This window comes from Eremomyces bilateralis (assembly GCF_010015585.1).
Source record: "Eremomyces bilateralis CBS 781.70 unplaced genomic scaffold P152scaffold_2, whole genome shotgun sequence".
Classification (NCBI taxonomy): Eukaryota; Fungi; Ascomycota; class Dothideomycetes; order Eremomycetales; family Eremomycetaceae; genus Eremomyces; species Eremomyces bilateralis.
In genome coordinates, this window is record NW_022985068.1 from 1,590,646 (window position 1) to 1,606,786 (window position 16,141).

Below are 16,141 nucleotides of genomic sequence, written 5' to 3' on the forward strand. Positions count from 1 at the left end.
ATGCGATTATGTAAGTGGATGAGCCTAACGACCAGCAGTTCGTCCGCCTGATCGTTGCTCCAACTTCCCGTCGTCTTCTTCTTCCCTTGCGGTTATTGTCAAGTTGCATTCTCCTGCCCCGTGAGCTCTTGCTAATCCCTCTCGAATCTAATATTTCCTCTCCAGTCTGTCATCGACTTGCTCTGACCGGCTTTCTCCGTCTTGATTACTTGACTAGCAGTCTTCTGAATCGGGATTCAACAAGTCCTTTAGCAGCGAGTCTCCTGATATATTCATACAACTTTTACATGCAATTGATTTCCCAATCTTTCTTCCACGCGCTGAGCTAGTGAGTTATCAGCAACTCCGGCTGCAAGGCGTGCGGGTATTTAAACAAAGATAAACAGGATTGGACTGTTCTGCAAGATGCCAAATTTAATCCTTCACCATTGTCTGCACACTACTCTCATCATTTCTCCCATTAAAGTTCGTTTGCCTTAGTTTGCCTCAGTTTGTCGTAGAAAGCCCGGACGTACGTCTACTAGAATCCAAACATGTTCTTCCCCTCAATGTAACCCCAGTCTATTTACGGTCAGTATCCGATGCGATGAGCAAGCCGATGTGGTTGGATTTGTCACCTTTCAAGGCCGGCAGTACCGCCTTTTGAATCATGGCTGGCGGTCCGCACATAAAGACAACGGACCCTTCTTCCGGTTTAAAGAGATTCCCCTTAAGGATTTCGGGATTGACAAATCCCTTCAACCCCTCCCACTTTTCGCTCGGATGACTCAAGACATGCGTGACTTTCAACCTCCCTTCACTCCCCTCTTCCAGTCGGTCTAGATCTCCTTTGAGCAGAATATCGCTTTCGCTCTTGTTTGCATCCACCACTCGAATTGGCGTGCTATCACCATCCGAAAGCAGTATCCTCGCAACCAGAGCATAGCCGGGTGTTATTCCGCTCCCGCCGAGAACGAGAGAGACGTGCTTGAATCGCATGTGCTTACCTTCAACGTCGAACAAGCCTTGTCCATTGTACACAATCTCTCCTGTTGGCCCTCGGAGTTCAATTTCTTCACCCAAAGGCATGCAATCTAGCAGGTTGGACATTGCTCCACCCGGCTGATTCTGGTCTGGAAAATAAGTCTTTACCGTCAGCTCAAATGTGCCGGAACCGTCAGTTAGCTCTGTTTTATCCGTGCCGCCTCCAACTTGGCGGTTTCCCTGATTTTCTCCGGAGCCCGGAGCGGGCAGGATAGGTTTCGTTGGCGTGTAGGATCGAATGAGCATCTTGTCCTTCATGTGGAAACCAACCTGTACGTGTTGACACGTCCCCAATCCCAGCATGGGCTTGTCTTCGAGTAAAGAGAAAGTATACGACCTCGTATCCCCCGAAAGCCGTTCTCGACGGAGCAACTTCACCGGTACCCAACGATGCTTCTTCAAAGCAACACGCTCGTCTTGCTTGCCCGACTTCTCCAACTCGCGTGCAGTATCTTCTGCCCGCTTCTGGATAAAATCCCTGACTTTGTCGGTGACCGTGCCGAGAATACACTCTACCCATGTTGTTAGCGCCGTAGAAAACCTCGCAGTATATTAATGTCATGCCTTTCAGCTTTTGGTATGCAAAATCATCGTGAATAGCAGAAAACTCGTCCGATGTCTCTTGATGGACTTTGCCTGCATGTCCCAGTATTGCAGACTTTCCGCCTGGATGCCATGAGAGGACACTAGTCGCATCGTACACCTTCCCGTCCACGACGATCCAACAGTCATTTTCCTTATCGTGCCCTTCAATCTCGGCTCGTGTAAACTGCTTCTTTGGCGTCCCCGCTTCCCGCTTGACCTCTTCCAGCTGATTTTCGATGCTGGGCTTCATCCAACCACCGTTTCCAGTACCCGGCTCGACCGGATGTCGGATGAGTAAAGACAGCTCTCCATCCGAGTCCCCTTCAACCACCTCGTGTTTCACAACATACCAGCAGTTGTTCATCATGCCCATGATATTCCATGACGGTTCACGCGGCTGAGTGTTCTTGAAGACATTGAAGCATCGGACTGCGATGGCCGTGGTTTTGGCGAGCTCCATAACCGGCACATCGATGTGCCAATGAACCCAGGTCCAGAACTTCTTCCCGTGACGTATAGGCGCGTCTGGAAACCGCCGTACGCAGTAGAGCCAGGTTCTGCCATCATCCAGCGAAAGTTCGACCCGCTGAATTTCGTGGCCGCCGCCATCGTACGCGTAACCGGCTACACGGTAGGTCTGCCCGTTTTGCAACCCTGTGATTTTAATCCGCTCACCATGGGCGGGCTTCGCAATGACCGAGTTCAGGTTCTGCTCGTTGCACGAGGTGTCAGGGTGACTGAACATCACCGCGGCGAGTTCATCCTCCTTTTCCTTTATAAAACTGGGAAGCACTCGGTTATCCCATAGGTGATAGTAGCTGTCGTTCTCGTGATCTGTGATCCAGATTCTGCGCAGCCATTTCACACAGCGTCCCCCGACATACCCTGGAATGATCACCCTGACAGGATATCCGTGATCTTATAGTCCATGTGAGTGAGATTGGAACACTGAAGGAAAGATATGCTCACCTGGAGGTAAGGGACGGTCGTTCATGTCATATGCCAGGATAACGTCGTTGGTGACGTCCATAGCATACTTCAAAGGTATGCATGTCGCATATTTCCCTTCACTTAGCTCATCTGAGCCTTCGAAATTGACCCAATACCTCCGTTTCTGATGACTAGGCATGGAATCTGGAAATCCGGCTGCTAAGAGAACATCACGCAACAGTGGGCCTCTCCAGTATGCGCAGCTTACTGCTCCAGCGCCCCAGTTGAAGCCTGCAGAGCGACGTATCATGTTGAGCTCCCTCCGTCGGTTGCCGTCGCAAGCTAGAGCAACGGGGATGTTGATCGGGTCGAACTTGGTTTTCAGGTCATCCATAGATAATACGAGTTTTCCATGATGAATATCAAGTTTGTGGTCTTCCCATAGGAGGCGAGGCACTGCTCCGTGATTCCGGACGTAGTGAAGTTCGTTGGGTGTAATGAGACCAGCGTGGAAAAGGTGCGTAAGATGGGGCTCCGCATTCAATGGATGTTTGCCTGTCAGTCGTATGAAATCTGTGGTTCGCGGAAGCCAATTGTCAGGGGTGAATTGGTCCGCCTCGTTGATGTAGACATCTGGTCGGCTATGAGCGTGGGGAGACTCCCCCCTACCATCGTTCTGACCCAGTGATCTGATATAGTCTGCCTCTTCCTTGAGCACCTTGAGCAAAGCAGCATGTTCTCGCGCTTGCTCGCTGTTATTTCCCTCATCTGCGACATGTGCTCCATCCATATCTTGATCATTACCCGCGTTGTCTCCCCCATCCTCCTGCTTAGCCTGTCTCTGCTTGTCATCCTTGTTCCCTGATTGCGTCTCCTTCTTTTTCGCCTGAATGTTTGCGGGCCAAGCCTGCCCATACTTCACCCAGTCTTCTGTAGTTCCAAGAGCATACCGCCACCCTAGGGAACGATTTTCTGGGTGTGTGAGATGATAGTCCTAATTAATCATTATCCATTCGGGACCGTTTACTCTTGCCCACTGACTGGTTGAGCCGCAAAAAGGTCTCTGAAGCTGACGAATTTGCCTTGTCTGGATATCTCCAGGAACGGGTCGCTCGGATCCTCCACCTCTCTGGTTGCGCCGAGCCCCTCATTCTCCGACGTCAAACCTGCAGTTCGGTTCTCTCGGTTCTTGTAGCCAACATGGTGATTGTGTCCATGCAGAATGGCCCAGTCAGGCTCGCAGAAGATATCCTCCCAGGACGATCCGGGATGATCTCCGACTACCACATTCCAGGATGCACTTGGCGTCGCCATCTTTGCAGAACGAAGGGAAGAAGTTGATGCCTACCGGTAGCTACCACATTCGCATCCAAAAGTTCAACGATGTAGGTTACATATTTCTAGCGAGAAAGGTCGGTCAGTATTTCCGCGGAGCAATTACTATAACTAAGCTTGATTTAGTTCAACTAGTTATATGGAGTTACATCATGATACATGCGGCTGGCATTGCTGCGATCAGCCCCTGACGCCACTGGAAGGACCAGTGCGAATGATTGGCTAAAAATATCAGGATTATGTGAGCCCACGTGACCAACCACGTGCAGCAATCTTTAACCTTCATGATCACCAGTTGCCCGAGAAAAGATATTGGCAAGATCATCCACAGTCACCTCCATCAAAGATGAGCGTTCTTGCAATCGGTATCGGCGTTGCGGCTGCCGCCTTCTTCGTAAGTAACTCCTCCTATCCTCATCCGCATAGAATGCAATCGCCTTTGTGTTCCCCCTCTCCAGAATCAAGGGACATCCGGGCTGGTCATCAGTCGCATGTTACCCACGCACGTTGAAACCTCTACTGACGCTTTTGCAAAGGGCCGCGCTGGCCTCGTCGCTCTTCGTCGCTCCCGAGGCGGCATGAGCGCTCTCGGTCGCGCGTATTACAAAGGCGGCTTCGAGTCCAAGATGAACCGACGGGAGGCGGCGCTGATCCTCGAGATTTCGTACGTATTCCCCACCTTCCCACTTCAGCATATCCCTCCTTTCACGAATTAATCATCGTCCAATGTCCAAGCATGCAATGGGGAACACGAGGCTAACCAGTTGCGCACCCCAACAGAGAACGCGGCGCCACCAAAGATCAGATCCGCAAGCGCCACCGAGCGCTGATGTTGCTCAACCACCCCGATCGTGGCGGAAGCCCGTACCTGGCGACGAAGGTCAACGAGGCGAAGGAATTTCTGGATAAAAGCTAGAGAGGGGACACGCGGAGGCGACCGGTTGTACGATACCTTGCTGCATTCCTGCATATAGCGATGGCGTTTGTTTTCGAGATGATAGGTCTTATATTTGGGCGGGATCGTCTGATGTAGAGGGAATCGCCACTTTGATTGGGAGTAGATGTACAACGTGGTACGATAGAGGAAATGATGCCAAATAAATCGAATTGTGGACTCGCACATATAAATGGACAGCCTATGAATACACGCAATTAACCTCAGGCCGTTAGCAGAGCTGAACACGCTTTTACAACCAAGCAGGAAAGCCTGATACAAGATGAGAGCGGCATGTTCCATATCCGGACCTATATCTGTCGTTCCAAAACACCCCCATCGGCCATATCATGATAGATCTCTATATCCACATCACCGCACTCCTTCCTGTTATAACAACCAATCTCGCTATCCCATCCCACTATTTTACATCCCCATCCCCATCCTGTCCTCCACCCTCACCCTGCACACCCCCTATTCCCATCCCTTGCCCCACATCCCCATACCCCTGCGTCAAATCCGCCCAATCCCACTCCAACGTCATCGGCATCTGCCACAAATCCTGCGGCACGAACGGATACTGGAAACTGTTCCCCATATCCGCCGCAAGCCCGTCCGCCCCGGCAAACACCCCTCCACCCGCCCCGCCGCCGCTGAACGCCCCCGACGTCGGCCCCTGGCCCCCACCAGGCGACCGCGCCACCGACGCCATCCCTAACGTGTTGCGCCCGATGCCATGGTGTCCCGGGCTACCCCGACTACCATTCGGCTGCGGAGAGGGGCGCAACCCGCTGGGTCTGGGGGTTACTGGGAGGAGTGGATTTCCCGGGGCCGGAGACGAGAAGGCGGAGAGGCCGGGCCACTGGTCGGCGCCGGTGACGCTGCTGGTGATAGCGGGGAGGGTGAAGTCCGAGGCGAACTCGGGGGGGCTGAAGACGTTGGGGATGTTGCCAGGCACGGACGGTTCGTTGTTGTTGGTGGGGAGGGAGCTGGAGAGGGGGCGGGAGTGCGGGCTGGCGGAGCGGGTGGCGGTGCCGCTGCCGGTGAGGCTGGGGGTGTGGGTGCTGGAGTTTTGATTCGTGGTGGCTCCGGTCCGCGAGGTGCTGTCCATACCATCAGGGTCTTGGGTGGCTTTGCGCTTGCGACTGCCGGCGCGGTCACGTTCGGCCTTTTCGATGACGACGTTGGAGATGCGTTCGAATTCGGCGCAGACGGAGAGCATGCGGCGGACGGAGGAGTTTTCTTCGTCGGAGCATAGAGCGCTGAGGAAGGTGACGACGAGGTTCATGAGTTTGAGGTCGGAGCGGGCGCGAGTGTCTTGGGGGTTTTGGAGGACGTTGGCGAAGAGGGTGACAAGGGCGGAAACGGGGTAGTAGATAACAAGCCTGAGAGGTAATTAGATGGGATCCATAGGGGGAAATGAGATATGACATACCAGACGCAGGCACAATCACCGTGCGGGATGTACTTGATGAGATGAATGCTTGCTCGAGCAGCACTCACGCATAGTGCAGCGGAGCTGAAGACTCTCGGGTTGAGCGGACGCGCATTCAAGCCTTGGATGGCATAATTGCTTAGTCTGCTCGTCCAATACCCATGATGTATGCTCATCCGATGAATCGTGGTTAGACAATTATAGTACGCAAAATGCAAGACCACAACGTGGAGTATTAACGGCGTATGCGATGCGCGGATTTCATGTTCGGGTCGGAAATCGATCGGAATGCCGTCTTTCCACTCTTCCAATTCTCGGTCCAGCTCGCCAATCGTGTTCAAGAGCTCTCCGTCGGACTGCTTCGTGGCTTTGACGGAGTAGAGATTCTTGTACACTTTGGACGCAATGGCCGCAAAGGTACACATTAGGCGGAATAGATTAATCTTGCCTTTCCCGTCGGCAAGGGGAATGTTTCCGACGTTGTCTGGCGGGTCTTCTGATGGAAGTTCGACGTTCATGTCGTCATCGTCCTGAATAGGAGGCCGTCCGGATCGTAAGCAGATACTAGCCCGAGTCAGCAACCATACGTATAAATTCATCGCCATACATACTCTCGATCGAGCATATAGCCAATCCAAAATACACGTTTTCGTTGCTCAATTTCGTCTCGGTTTAGACCGAAGCCTGATCCCCGCTTGTGTAATCCGATGCTGTGGGAGAGCCGAATAGCAGCAGCGACGAGGAAGAACGAAGGCTGAGGATTCGGTGTGCCTTGCAAGAACAGGGCCTAAAGGTGTTAACGAGCCTATCCATGCATTTGAGTACGGCTTTCAACAACTCACCATTCCGAGCAGCGCTTGGATGCTCAGCAAGTCCGTATTCCGCATCGTCAACTCCGTTTGAACCGCCAACGCATTCTTCAAATACCCCCACGCCTTCTGATCTTCTTCCTGCGGGACAAGATTGCTCACGACGCGTAACCGGTGACCAATAGCCAAGGCGATATTCAAACTCGCCCACCAACCGCTTCCCTCATACGGTTCCCGGGAATAATGCTTGTCGACCAAATGCATGAAGGTCGGTTCATGGAAGAGGGGGAACATGCAGTTGAAGTTCTCGAAATAATCCTTGAGGAGCGAGAGCGCTTCGTTTTTGGACGGCAGAGGCCTGAAGACGCGCCGTTGGAAGATGTCTCGGAAGACGTCGGATTTCCAGTGGATCCATTTGTTGTCGTCGATGGCAGCGTTGGTGATCATGTCTTGGAAGGAGTGGTCGCCCGTCTTCTCGTTTACCCACTGGATCCCTTTGGGTGAGAATATTGAAAAGCCAGAAGAGGAGCCTAGTTGAGTCAGCGGCCCGGCATTGGAACCGTCTGGTTTATCAAGGACTGGGAGTTCGTACCAATATATCGCGTTTCGCCGCAATTGTTCGTGACCAAAGAGCACATCATGTCCGATAGTGCCTCTACCTCTTCTTCTCTACTTCGCTGTGGTTCGGGCGAAGTGGTATTGCCACTACCCGGAGAGCTAATATGCTGACTCGTGGCATCGGTGCCATTCTCTAATCTGTCAGTCGTGCTTGTTTGATCTCCCTGTGCGGATGCGCTCTGCTCCCGTCTCTGCTGCGCCTTTTCGGAAAGACGCTTCTCCAGCGTTCCCAGGTCGGTCCTCCCGTCATCATCGTCGGATAGTAGTCCCGAGAGTCGAAGAAGTGATTCCATACGTCCCAATCGGTTTTCGAGGCCTTCGATGTATTTCGCGCTAGAAGAATGTCAACCCAGGCCCATCCTTCGACACGTGCGACTTGTTCATACCCTTTGGGGGGATTTCTCTTCTTCTCCACTTGTGTGAAGATGCATTCGGTCTTGTAGTTCTGGCAATGAGTACAAGCCGGCATCCTTCCGTCGCACTTGATTTTCTTCTTCCGACACATGTCGCACGCCTATGATAGGGAATGTCAGCCATCCCCGCTCCGATTCACGCAGGATATACCCGGAGCAAGATAATAGAAGGAAAATTCAACCTACCCTCGCTATCCTTCTCCTTTTCGCATCGGGATGTTCCGTACCATCATCGCCGCCCAATACCATATCGTCGGCGAGGAAATGCTGGGGGAGGTTTGGCGCGATCGGACTGCCATCCGAGAACGAGCCAAACATCCGTCCTGGCGGGTTCACAAGCTGCGGTGGGGCAGCGCGAGGGTCGAAGTAATTGATCCCATTCGCGGGGTCGGTGTTGGTTATGTTCATGTTTGCGTTCTCGAATCAACGTCACCGAATATCGTCTTATTGGCTCCGGGAATTCATTAATAGCTCGCAATCGACGGTCGTACCGCGGGCTCGAAGGGTGATGGTCCTGGGATAACGAGAGTCGGACGTTCTTTCTGGTTTCGCCGCTTGCGCTATACTATTCGGTAGTAATATGGAACAGGATTATGATGGCGGAAAAAGACGGGTTTGGCCGCAACTATGATTAAGACTTCGATCGCAGCGCATCTAGTAACATGCGAAGACTCCGAAGCCTACAATGCTATTTAGAAGAAGATTTGGACTGCTGGCACAAAGTCACAGCGGGTGGGTTGAGGCGGGACCGGCGATTCGTCGAGAGGCGCAAAGGAGACACGTCCGTTTACATGGAATTCGACGAAGGTGGCAGGGCTAGACAAATAATGTGACCCAAGTGTCCACTGCGCAAATCAGATGCGGTGTACGAATTTGAATCTTTGGTCCGAAAGTCGTGGTGGGGGAGAGGGGAGAGGGGATAGAAGCGGTCGTAGGTGTGAAACGTTACAAACTCGGAAGTAGCGCCTATTTCAGAAATGATGCCGTCTCGGGTTCGTGTCATAGGCAAGGTTCTGGTATCTGATATTAGAGCCCCCTCGGATTGAATCGAAGCCTTTGGAATCGTATTCTAGAGGCGGCGGAGTTGGGGAAGAAACTTGGGATGGAGCGAAAGGTTGAATTGCGGTTCGGACTTCAGAGCGGCCCCACGTGCAATAAGGAACGATATGCGGAGAAAAAAGGAGTTGAAGGGCGACGACATGCAAGTTTAGCGGGTTAACGAGTTGGACAGCCGTGGACGGTTGAGCCGAGTCAGGGCTGGTGTCGATCCGGGGATGTAACTAGAATCAAGGAATCCGGTTGCATCAGGTACCAATGCCATATCTGATATAGTAGTGTAATCCAGGCGTGTCCAATCGTCTATGTAAAGTATGTACAGAGTAAGTAGGGGAGATACTCTCATTTCTCTCCACCTGCCATCGGCCGGCCCTGTCCATGAAGCGTGCCGAGTGACCTACCCTTTCTAGATCTCCCACTATCTGGCCTTGCCCTACAGCGGAGGGTCGGGGGTGAAGGGTTTTCGAAATCGGTTTTCCTGGATCCTAATTACTGGGGAGTGGGGCAGTCCTCCAGTCATAACTCCGTCCTTACTCCTGACCCCTTACTCCTTACCGTAGATGGAGTTACTGAGGGCGGACGAAAAAAGGGCTAGTGCTGGATCCAGTCGATAGTCGATACCCGATAATAAGCCTATCCTTTAAAGTGACTCTGAGACTGAAGAGCCTGAACCATTACAAAGTGGCTGCTGGATCCTGAGCGAGTAAGCGCTGCGCCTTCCTCGATTACGCCATCAGGCTGTCCTGACTCCTGGTGGTATCAGATTGCGATCTGGGCGTTGCATGGCGTCAAGGTGTTCAAGACATGCCCTCCCGCTAGCCATAATCCATATCAAGGAACCCCCCTCTAAAACTCAAATGTTCAATACCTCGACGCAAAGATGCGAGCCTGTTTAACGGGAGTCCTTTCTTTCTATTCTGATTGGCTTCATTTCGCAATCACGGTTTGGCTGTCGGGATGCAGACCTCGGAGGAGACATGGAGTCATGAGCTAGAGAGTAAGAGGGCGTTGTCAAGGTGCGAACTGCAGAGTGCCCCATTTGGCCATTGTGGATAGAATCGGGTCCTCGTGGCTTACGTTCCTTGCAAGCTTCCAAGTCCTTGCAGGAGGGGAGGTCAGACGTGCATCCGCTCCCCGCAGCTTCCGATTTCCGAACAATTGGATCCTTCGGCTCGGCAATAAAATGAGGATGCTTCATGTGCTTGCCGAAGTGTAGCGCATCATAGATTTGATTCGAAAGCCATATGGAGGAGTCCACAATATCTATCTTCAATGTAATCCAAAGTCCCATGATAGCAGATGTAAGGCCATTAATCTTTTTATATTCACGTCCTCCACACGTCCGGACCAGCCATAAAGCTCGACGTAAGCTTTCATGAGACATTCGACAGGCTTCCCTCGTCAGGTCCGCCCCCTGATATGCCACCCTGTTGGTTCGTCGGACCACCCATCACCACCACCCATCACCACCACCCCTTCTGCCCGCAGCTACACCCATCTGTGCACTTCGGATCCCTTACTCCGGAATTCTCTGATAATCATCAAGCCTTCGCCCGTCACATTTAAATGAGACGCATAATGTAGAATCAGAATTTGGAGTCATCTCCCTGTTCGTTAATTTTTCTTTGTAGAAACTAGAGAACAGCAATATCTGGGTAGTGACGCAGTCTGAGGAAATCAGGGAAATGGGAATGATTCCCACTCCGCACAGACTTCGCCCCCATGACCCAGGTAACCACGTTCCTCGTCTCGACAGTATTTAGCGAAATTGCTATTGTTGACAGTTGACACCCATGGGAATTACTGAATTACACGATTATTCCCGAGAAATTCTGATACCAACGACTAAGTCCATCTCACCAAGAAACATCGTGTGTATTCAGCCTTACCGAACAAGCCCCAACTATACTCCAGTTACAATCCCTGGCGCATCATGTTCGAAGATACTAGAACCACTCCACAGCCCATGAAGGTGGTGGACATCCGGAAACACCCCGAATATTCGCATGTCTTATGGCCCCTGAAGCCGTCGCAGGAGGGAAAGATTGCGGTAGCTAAGGGGAGGGGAGGACCGTTTAATATTGCCTATGAGGTACATGGAAATGGTTCGAAGCGGTTGGTGGTACGTCATGCATTGCAGTATTTCATATACATAGTGCTTTGCCTTGAAGTCACATAAACACTCCTATACTATGTCTCCTTTTCTGCAATCGTTCTAAGCTTTGGCGACGTTTATAAGTCTTTTATGATTGTCACACTTTCGGAAACAGCTCCTCCCTTGGGCCTTGGTAACTGTTTTGGGTCTATGTCACATATCAAGTCGACCAATATGACACCTTGGTTCTAAACACCCAACACAAGTCGAACAACATCACTCACCATGACTTCACCAGTGGATAATGGGCCTCGGTGGTATCATGCAGCAATGGCAACGTCAAACCAAAGACTTCGCCCACCGACCCGACTCCCCATATTCCTCTCTCATCTTCGACAACCGTGGCGTCGGCCAGTCTGACAAGCCATACATGCGTTACTCGACCACCGAAATGGCGCAGGACATAGTGGAGCTCCTCGACCACGTCGGATGGACGCAGTCCCGCGAACTGCACGTCATCGGGATCAGCCTCGGCGGCATGATCGCGCAGGAACTCGGCCTCCTCATCCCCTCCCGCATCGCCTCCCTCTCCCTCATCTCCACCGCCCCCCAACTCGTTCGCACCCTCGGCTTCTTCGAAAACATCCTCAACCGCATCAACCTCTTCATCCCCCGCTCCCTCGACGTCCAACTCGCCACCATCAAACGCAACTGCTACACCGCCGCCTTCCTCGACGCCCCCGACGAGCTCGCCGCCGAATCCGCCGTCCAATCCTTCCCTACCAACGGCGACCGCTTCGCCGCCCTCGAGATCCAGAAGCGCTCCGACCTCCAGTCCTTCCGCTTCCAGGGCTTCGCCGCGCAGGCCATGGCGGCGGGATGGCATCATAAGACGGGGTCGCAGCTCGCGGCGCTGGGGGACCGGGTCGGGCGGAAGCGGATCATGGTGGTGCACGGGACGGGGGATCGGATGGTGCCGTTCGTGCATGGGCCGATGCTCGCGAGGGGGTTGGGGTTGGTGGAGGAGGTGGAGCACGGGGAGGGGGTGGAGGCGGGGGTGGTGAGGGATGTGAAGGGGGGGAGTGGTGTGTTTCGGGATGGGGATGGGGAGTTTCGACCGAGTGGGGATGGGGCGGCGAGGGGGAGGGAGGGAGTGGTGAGGTTCGTGGAGGGACAGGGGCATGTCATTCCGATTGAGTGGAGGGGGAGGTTTAATGAGTGGGTGGAGGAGATGGTGGCGAGGGGGGAGGAGTGTAATCGGGAGGAGGGCGTGTAGGTCGACTCAATGAGGAGTTGATATTACGAACGGCCGCACATATCGGTCTAGATTGTATGGCAGATATTATATCATCATTGAGCACGTTTTTCCATGGTTTGGGACGGATGCGCCCTGGATTGTTGAAGCAGATCGGCCTCCTATGGCTTGCTGGCGGGCACGAGTCCGGTGCACTTCAGGTCATCGATTGTACCTACTATGGGCTCTAAAGGGTTGAACTAGGATTGAATCATTCATATCAGTAGAGGAGGCGGGAGCTATAGACAGAACTGACTTGAACAATAGGGATCTAGAACAATATGCATAAAGCATTTGGGGCTCGAAGTATTCGCGAGCAAGACTTGAACTATGGAAACTGAAAGCATGCATGTTCAGTGATGGTACGTCCGGACTCTGGAATGGTATTATCGCTTAAATATCCACCTTACCTTCATATTATTAACGACTGATTATCATTTGACCTCTATTTCCTAATTAAGCACAGTTGAAAGAATGCAACACCTCCCAAGTCTGGGTCATTGAAATCCTCCTTCCAGTCGCACCGGTATGCGGCGGGGTCGTGTGCCTCATCTTGCTCGCAGTACAAATAAAAATGGATTGGTTTTTGTCTGGTGATCGCAAACCGGAAACTACATCGAGCAGTTGTCCTCGGGATATGTACTATCTATACAGTAAACTCCTGCGCGGTAATCTCCGCCACGGTGTCGACTGTCAGTGCTTCGGCTTTGCTCACTCCGACTACCGTAACAGTGTTGTCAACTGCGAGTTATGGACGACGCAACTGACTCTAAGTTCGAAAATGGACGAATCTTCCTCCGCCTCATCGACGGTGACGGTATAGAGGCCATAGGTCGTCAGCGGTAGGAGGTGTTGAAGCCGTGCCTTCCACATTGGTATAACCCTACTTGGTACCTCTTTCAACTGCCTAATATGTGTATTGGTATGGTATAAACCTACAAGGGAGGATTCATAATTGCCCTCCGAATTATTCTTTTTTGGTGGGTTCAATGTTTGGATTGGAATTGATTCCAAGTTGAAGTCCTAAGACAGCTGCTGATTGTAGTTAGCTTACATACATATCTATGTCCAGCAGAAGACTAACACAGACAGACCTCACAAAGGTAAGATGTCTGAAAGGCGTGAAAAGGTAGTAACTACCGAAGGCTGAAAGGCCTTGGAATTCCCCTTCACTTCCCCTATCATATTCCTCACTGTTTTCAGTGCTTTGTTTTTGTCTCGCAAACCACCCCAACTATTTCAAAGCAAGCAATATAATTATAATCATTTCAGAGTCGCTTTCAACCCAAACCGAGCATGTCAAGGGATTGGCGGATGCGTTGAGTAGCTGTGTTGTCTGCATCTGTAACGGCTTGAGACCTCGCACTCTTTGGTCGGAAGTTCTGGATGTCGTCAAAGAAATTCAGCCTACTCGATATCGACCTACTCATCACTCTCGGGTTCGGCATCTTCGACAGATGCAGCGAAGATCGTGTCCTTGGTGCGTAATATCCCTACCGTGCTACATTGATCCGATCATCCCCATTTCGCAGGTTCCAGATCCGTGTACAAGCATATGCATGACATGTCTCAAACGGTCCCGCGCTGTGTAACCACAAGCTGATGCGCGCCCGGTTATCCACATTCTGGCTCTATTCAGGCCCTCGCAAACAACGCGACAACGGTAGAGGACCTGTCACGTATGAACGCCAATTTAGACCCACGCGACATGGTGGTGCAGAAGGTGCCTATCATCTCCGTCCCAACGTCGCTTTCCGGGGATGGGTATTAGGGGATATCTGGCGATACCGAGGACGCCACGAAGGCGAAATATCAGTTCAGGACCAGCCGTGGGCCAGAGTTGATCGTCCTGGACGCCGAAATGTGCCGGGCGACCCTGGACTGGGTGTGGTACAGTACCGCTGTCAGAGCACTTGATTATTGCGTGGAAACGATTCTGTCTCCTGAGCGGACGGGGAAGGGTAGCGAGGCGGCGATGACAGGGCTGAGGCGGCTGGTACCCGCGTTGCTAAGGTGCAGGCATGCGAAAGACCCGCACCGGGAAGATCAAGCGAGGCATTAGTGTCAATTAAGCGTCATCGACGCTACTATGTATGGTAGCTGTAAGAGGACGCGTGCCGCTAGGTGGCAGCCATGGGATTGGGCATCAATTAGGGCCATTTGGAGTTGGACATTGGGAGACGAGCTGCGTGTTGTTACCAGCGGTGTGCAAGTACAATGCACAAGGGAAAGAGCACGCAGAGAGGCAGCAGATCATTATGAAGGCGCTCGGGGATGATCCTGAGAGTGCAAAGGCTTTGAAGGAGCGGAGACTATAATAAGATCAATGTGACATGGGAGATGCCTTTGATACTATCATTACGGAGTTAGGAATGGTTAGGAAATTGGAAAATGTTGGTGTGGGAGGTGATAAACTTGATCAGCTTGCCGAAAACAGCTGAAGAACTTGGTGTAAGACGAATCCAAGACCCCTTGTCGATAAGGAGCAGGTCCTGGAGATTTTACGGGCGGTTGCCGGATGAGCCAGTGGGGTCCTGGCAAGCAGTGTAATATCTGACTGTGGATGCTATGTACAGAAACTAGAAATCGAGATACATAGATCAGTTTATGGCACAGCTGTAGGCTGTCGTAGTAAATACAGCGTTCTGTCCTCTGCGATGGAGTTAGCTGCAGACATGGACTATGCAGAGAAAGTACATACACGAATGGCTCGGTTCCTGCGCCTACAGATGTCAAGTATTGACCCGCGGGAAGACCATTATTTGACCGTAAATAGGTCAAAAACGCGTTCAAATCGCCACTAAAATTGGTGACGGGTCTCTCCGAAACGAAGCTGAAAACCTTCATCTGGTTATTCTGCCCCTGATGAAGCTTCCAGGCCGTCCCCGCAATATTGACGGATTTGGGCTGGCCATTGGAGATGGGCCCGGCACCGCCGTATGATCCTACCCATATCATAATCTCGTACTCAGGATTTCCGGATGCCGTGGAAGAGCTGAATATATCGTAGGCGACATTTGCAACCATCCCAGAACCAGTGTAGGACCATTTCCACGTTGATGGAATCGATTTGACATTCCTCAACTGGGGCTTCGGTCCGTCAACCACCGCATTGGGGTAGGACTTGACATTGTATTGTCTAAAATATATCAGCTCAATCGGCTTCCAGGATATATTCGATAACTTCACCCTCCAGACCAGCTCCAGGTGGTTCGCCATGCAATGGTATTCCCACTCACGGAGTTAAGTGTGGTGCATTGCCTCCCTGTGCCGGCTGACATACCCCACATGTTCTATATGGCGTTAACAACATGGGAAGCATAGTTACTGGGATACATGCATTGTAGAGAGTGTAGCCTGCAGTCTGTACGGAATCCCACTGCCCACACATGTCGGCCCGCTTTTGAACGGTTTTGGTGGGTGTGGCAAGTGACAAGCCAACGAGAGCAAAAGCCATCGAAACAAGGGACAAAAGCTTCATGGCTGCAGAACGATAGATCTTGTCATAGAAGGATGTCTCTGCTTACGCAGGACCGCGGAATGGGCGTCCATTGCCATCGTAAGCTTTATAACGGATTGGCTTTCTCCACGGTAAGCTCTTGCACGTCGTTGCG

The 16,141-nt window shown here is 52.0% G+C and overlaps 6 protein-coding genes across 6 annotated transcripts; 3 read left to right on the forward strand and 3 right to left on the reverse strand.

Annotated features, from left to right (window-relative positions):
* Nucleotides 1–520: 520 nt before the first annotated feature.
* Nucleotides 521–3,852, reverse strand: P152DRAFT_464085 (nitrate reductase; the record flags this gene model as incomplete). The annotated part of the gene is made up of 5 exons (XM_033680539.1): nt 521–561; nt 618–1,535; nt 1,588–2,526; nt 2,578–3,532; nt 3,580–3,852. 5 exons carry the CDS (start codon nt 3,850–3,852, stop codon nt 521–523), a joined length of 3,126 nt encoding a protein of 1,041 aa, XP_033538209.1.
* Nucleotides 3,853–4,197: 345 nt separating this feature from the next.
* Nucleotides 4,198–4,789, forward strand: P152DRAFT_428798 (uncharacterized protein; the record flags this gene model as incomplete). The annotated part of the gene is made up of 2 exons (XM_033677344.1): nt 4,198–4,537; nt 4,654–4,789. The coding sequence occupies exons 1-2, from the start codon at nt 4,365–4,367 to the stop codon at nt 4,787–4,789; spliced, it is 309 nt and encodes a 102-aa protein (XP_033538210.1). The 5' UTR covers nt 4,198–4,364.
* Nucleotides 4,790–4,908: 119 nt separating this feature from the next.
* P152DRAFT_129067 (uncharacterized protein) lies at nt 4,909–8,679 on the reverse strand. Its single transcript, XM_033673750.1, has 7 exons — nt 8,269–8,679; nt 8,056–8,183; nt 7,644–8,002; nt 7,085–7,581; nt 6,854–7,029; nt 6,243–6,806; nt 4,909–6,192 (listed from the first exon to the last, which is right to left on the reverse strand). Exons 1-7 carry the CDS (start codon nt 8,488–8,490, stop codon nt 5,229–5,231), a joined length of 2,910 nt encoding a protein of 969 aa, XP_033538211.1. The 5' UTR covers nt 8,491–8,679; the 3' UTR covers nt 4,909–5,228.
* Nucleotides 8,680–11,060: 2,381 nt separating this feature from the next.
* On the forward strand, nt 11,061–12,956 carry P152DRAFT_428803 (alpha/beta-hydrolase). The gene is made up of 3 exons (XM_033677345.1): nt 11,061–11,293; nt 11,532–12,260; nt 12,384–12,956. Exons 1-3 carry the CDS (start codon nt 11,072–11,074, stop codon nt 12,507–12,509), a joined length of 1,077 nt encoding a protein of 358 aa, XP_033538212.1. The 5' UTR covers nt 11,061–11,071; the 3' UTR covers nt 12,510–12,956.
* A 145-nt stretch (nt 12,957–13,101) lies between these two features.
* P152DRAFT_464096 (Dehydroquinate synthase-like protein) lies at nt 13,102–15,049 on the forward strand (the record flags this gene model as incomplete). Its single annotated transcript, XM_033680540.1, has 8 exons — nt 13,102–13,219; nt 13,731–13,966; nt 14,167–14,291; nt 14,349–14,588; nt 14,659–14,813; nt 14,850–14,933; nt 14,965–14,978; nt 15,011–15,049. 8 exons carry the CDS (start codon nt 13,102–13,104, stop codon nt 15,047–15,049), a joined length of 1,011 nt encoding a protein of 336 aa, XP_033538213.1.
* A 78-nt stretch (nt 15,050–15,127) lies between these two features.
* P152DRAFT_389116 (xyloglucan-specific endo-beta-1,4-glucanase precursor) lies at nt 15,128–15,984 on the reverse strand (the record flags this gene model as incomplete). Its single annotated transcript, XM_033675966.1, has 4 exons — nt 15,128–15,179; nt 15,229–15,666; nt 15,717–15,820; nt 15,856–15,984. 4 exons carry the CDS (start codon nt 15,982–15,984, stop codon nt 15,128–15,130), a joined length of 723 nt encoding a protein of 240 aa, XP_033538214.1.
* Between the last annotated feature and the right edge of the window lie 157 nt (nt 15,985–16,141).

Excerpts from the sequence above, each read along its gene's own strand:
- P152DRAFT_428803 (XM_033677345.1), top strand. The coding sequence starts at position 11,072 with ATGTTCGAAGATACTAGAACCACTCCACAGCCCATGAAGGTGGTGGAC. Across the intron at positions 11,294-11,531 it reads TGCAGTATTTCATATACATA|TGGATAATGGGCCTCGGTGG; the intron begins GTGCTTTGCCTT and ends TGACTTCACCAG. Across the intron at positions 12,261-12,383 it reads GGTTGGGGTTGGTGGAGGAG|GGAGTGGTGAGGTTCGTGGA; the intron begins GTGGAGCACGGG and ends AGGGGGAGGGAG.
- P152DRAFT_129067 (XM_033673750.1), bottom strand. The coding sequence starts at position 8,490 with ATGAACATAACCAACACCGACCCCGCGAATGGGATCAATTACTTCGAC. Across the intron at positions 8,003-8,055 it reads AAGAGAAATCCCCCCAAAGG|CGCGAAATACATCGAAGGCC; the intron begins GTATGAACAAGT and ends ACATTCTTCTAG. Across the intron at positions 7,030-7,084 it reads TCCAAGCGCTGCTCGGAATG|GCCCTGTTCTTGCAAGGCAC; the intron begins GTGAGTTGTTGA and ends TAACACCTTTAG.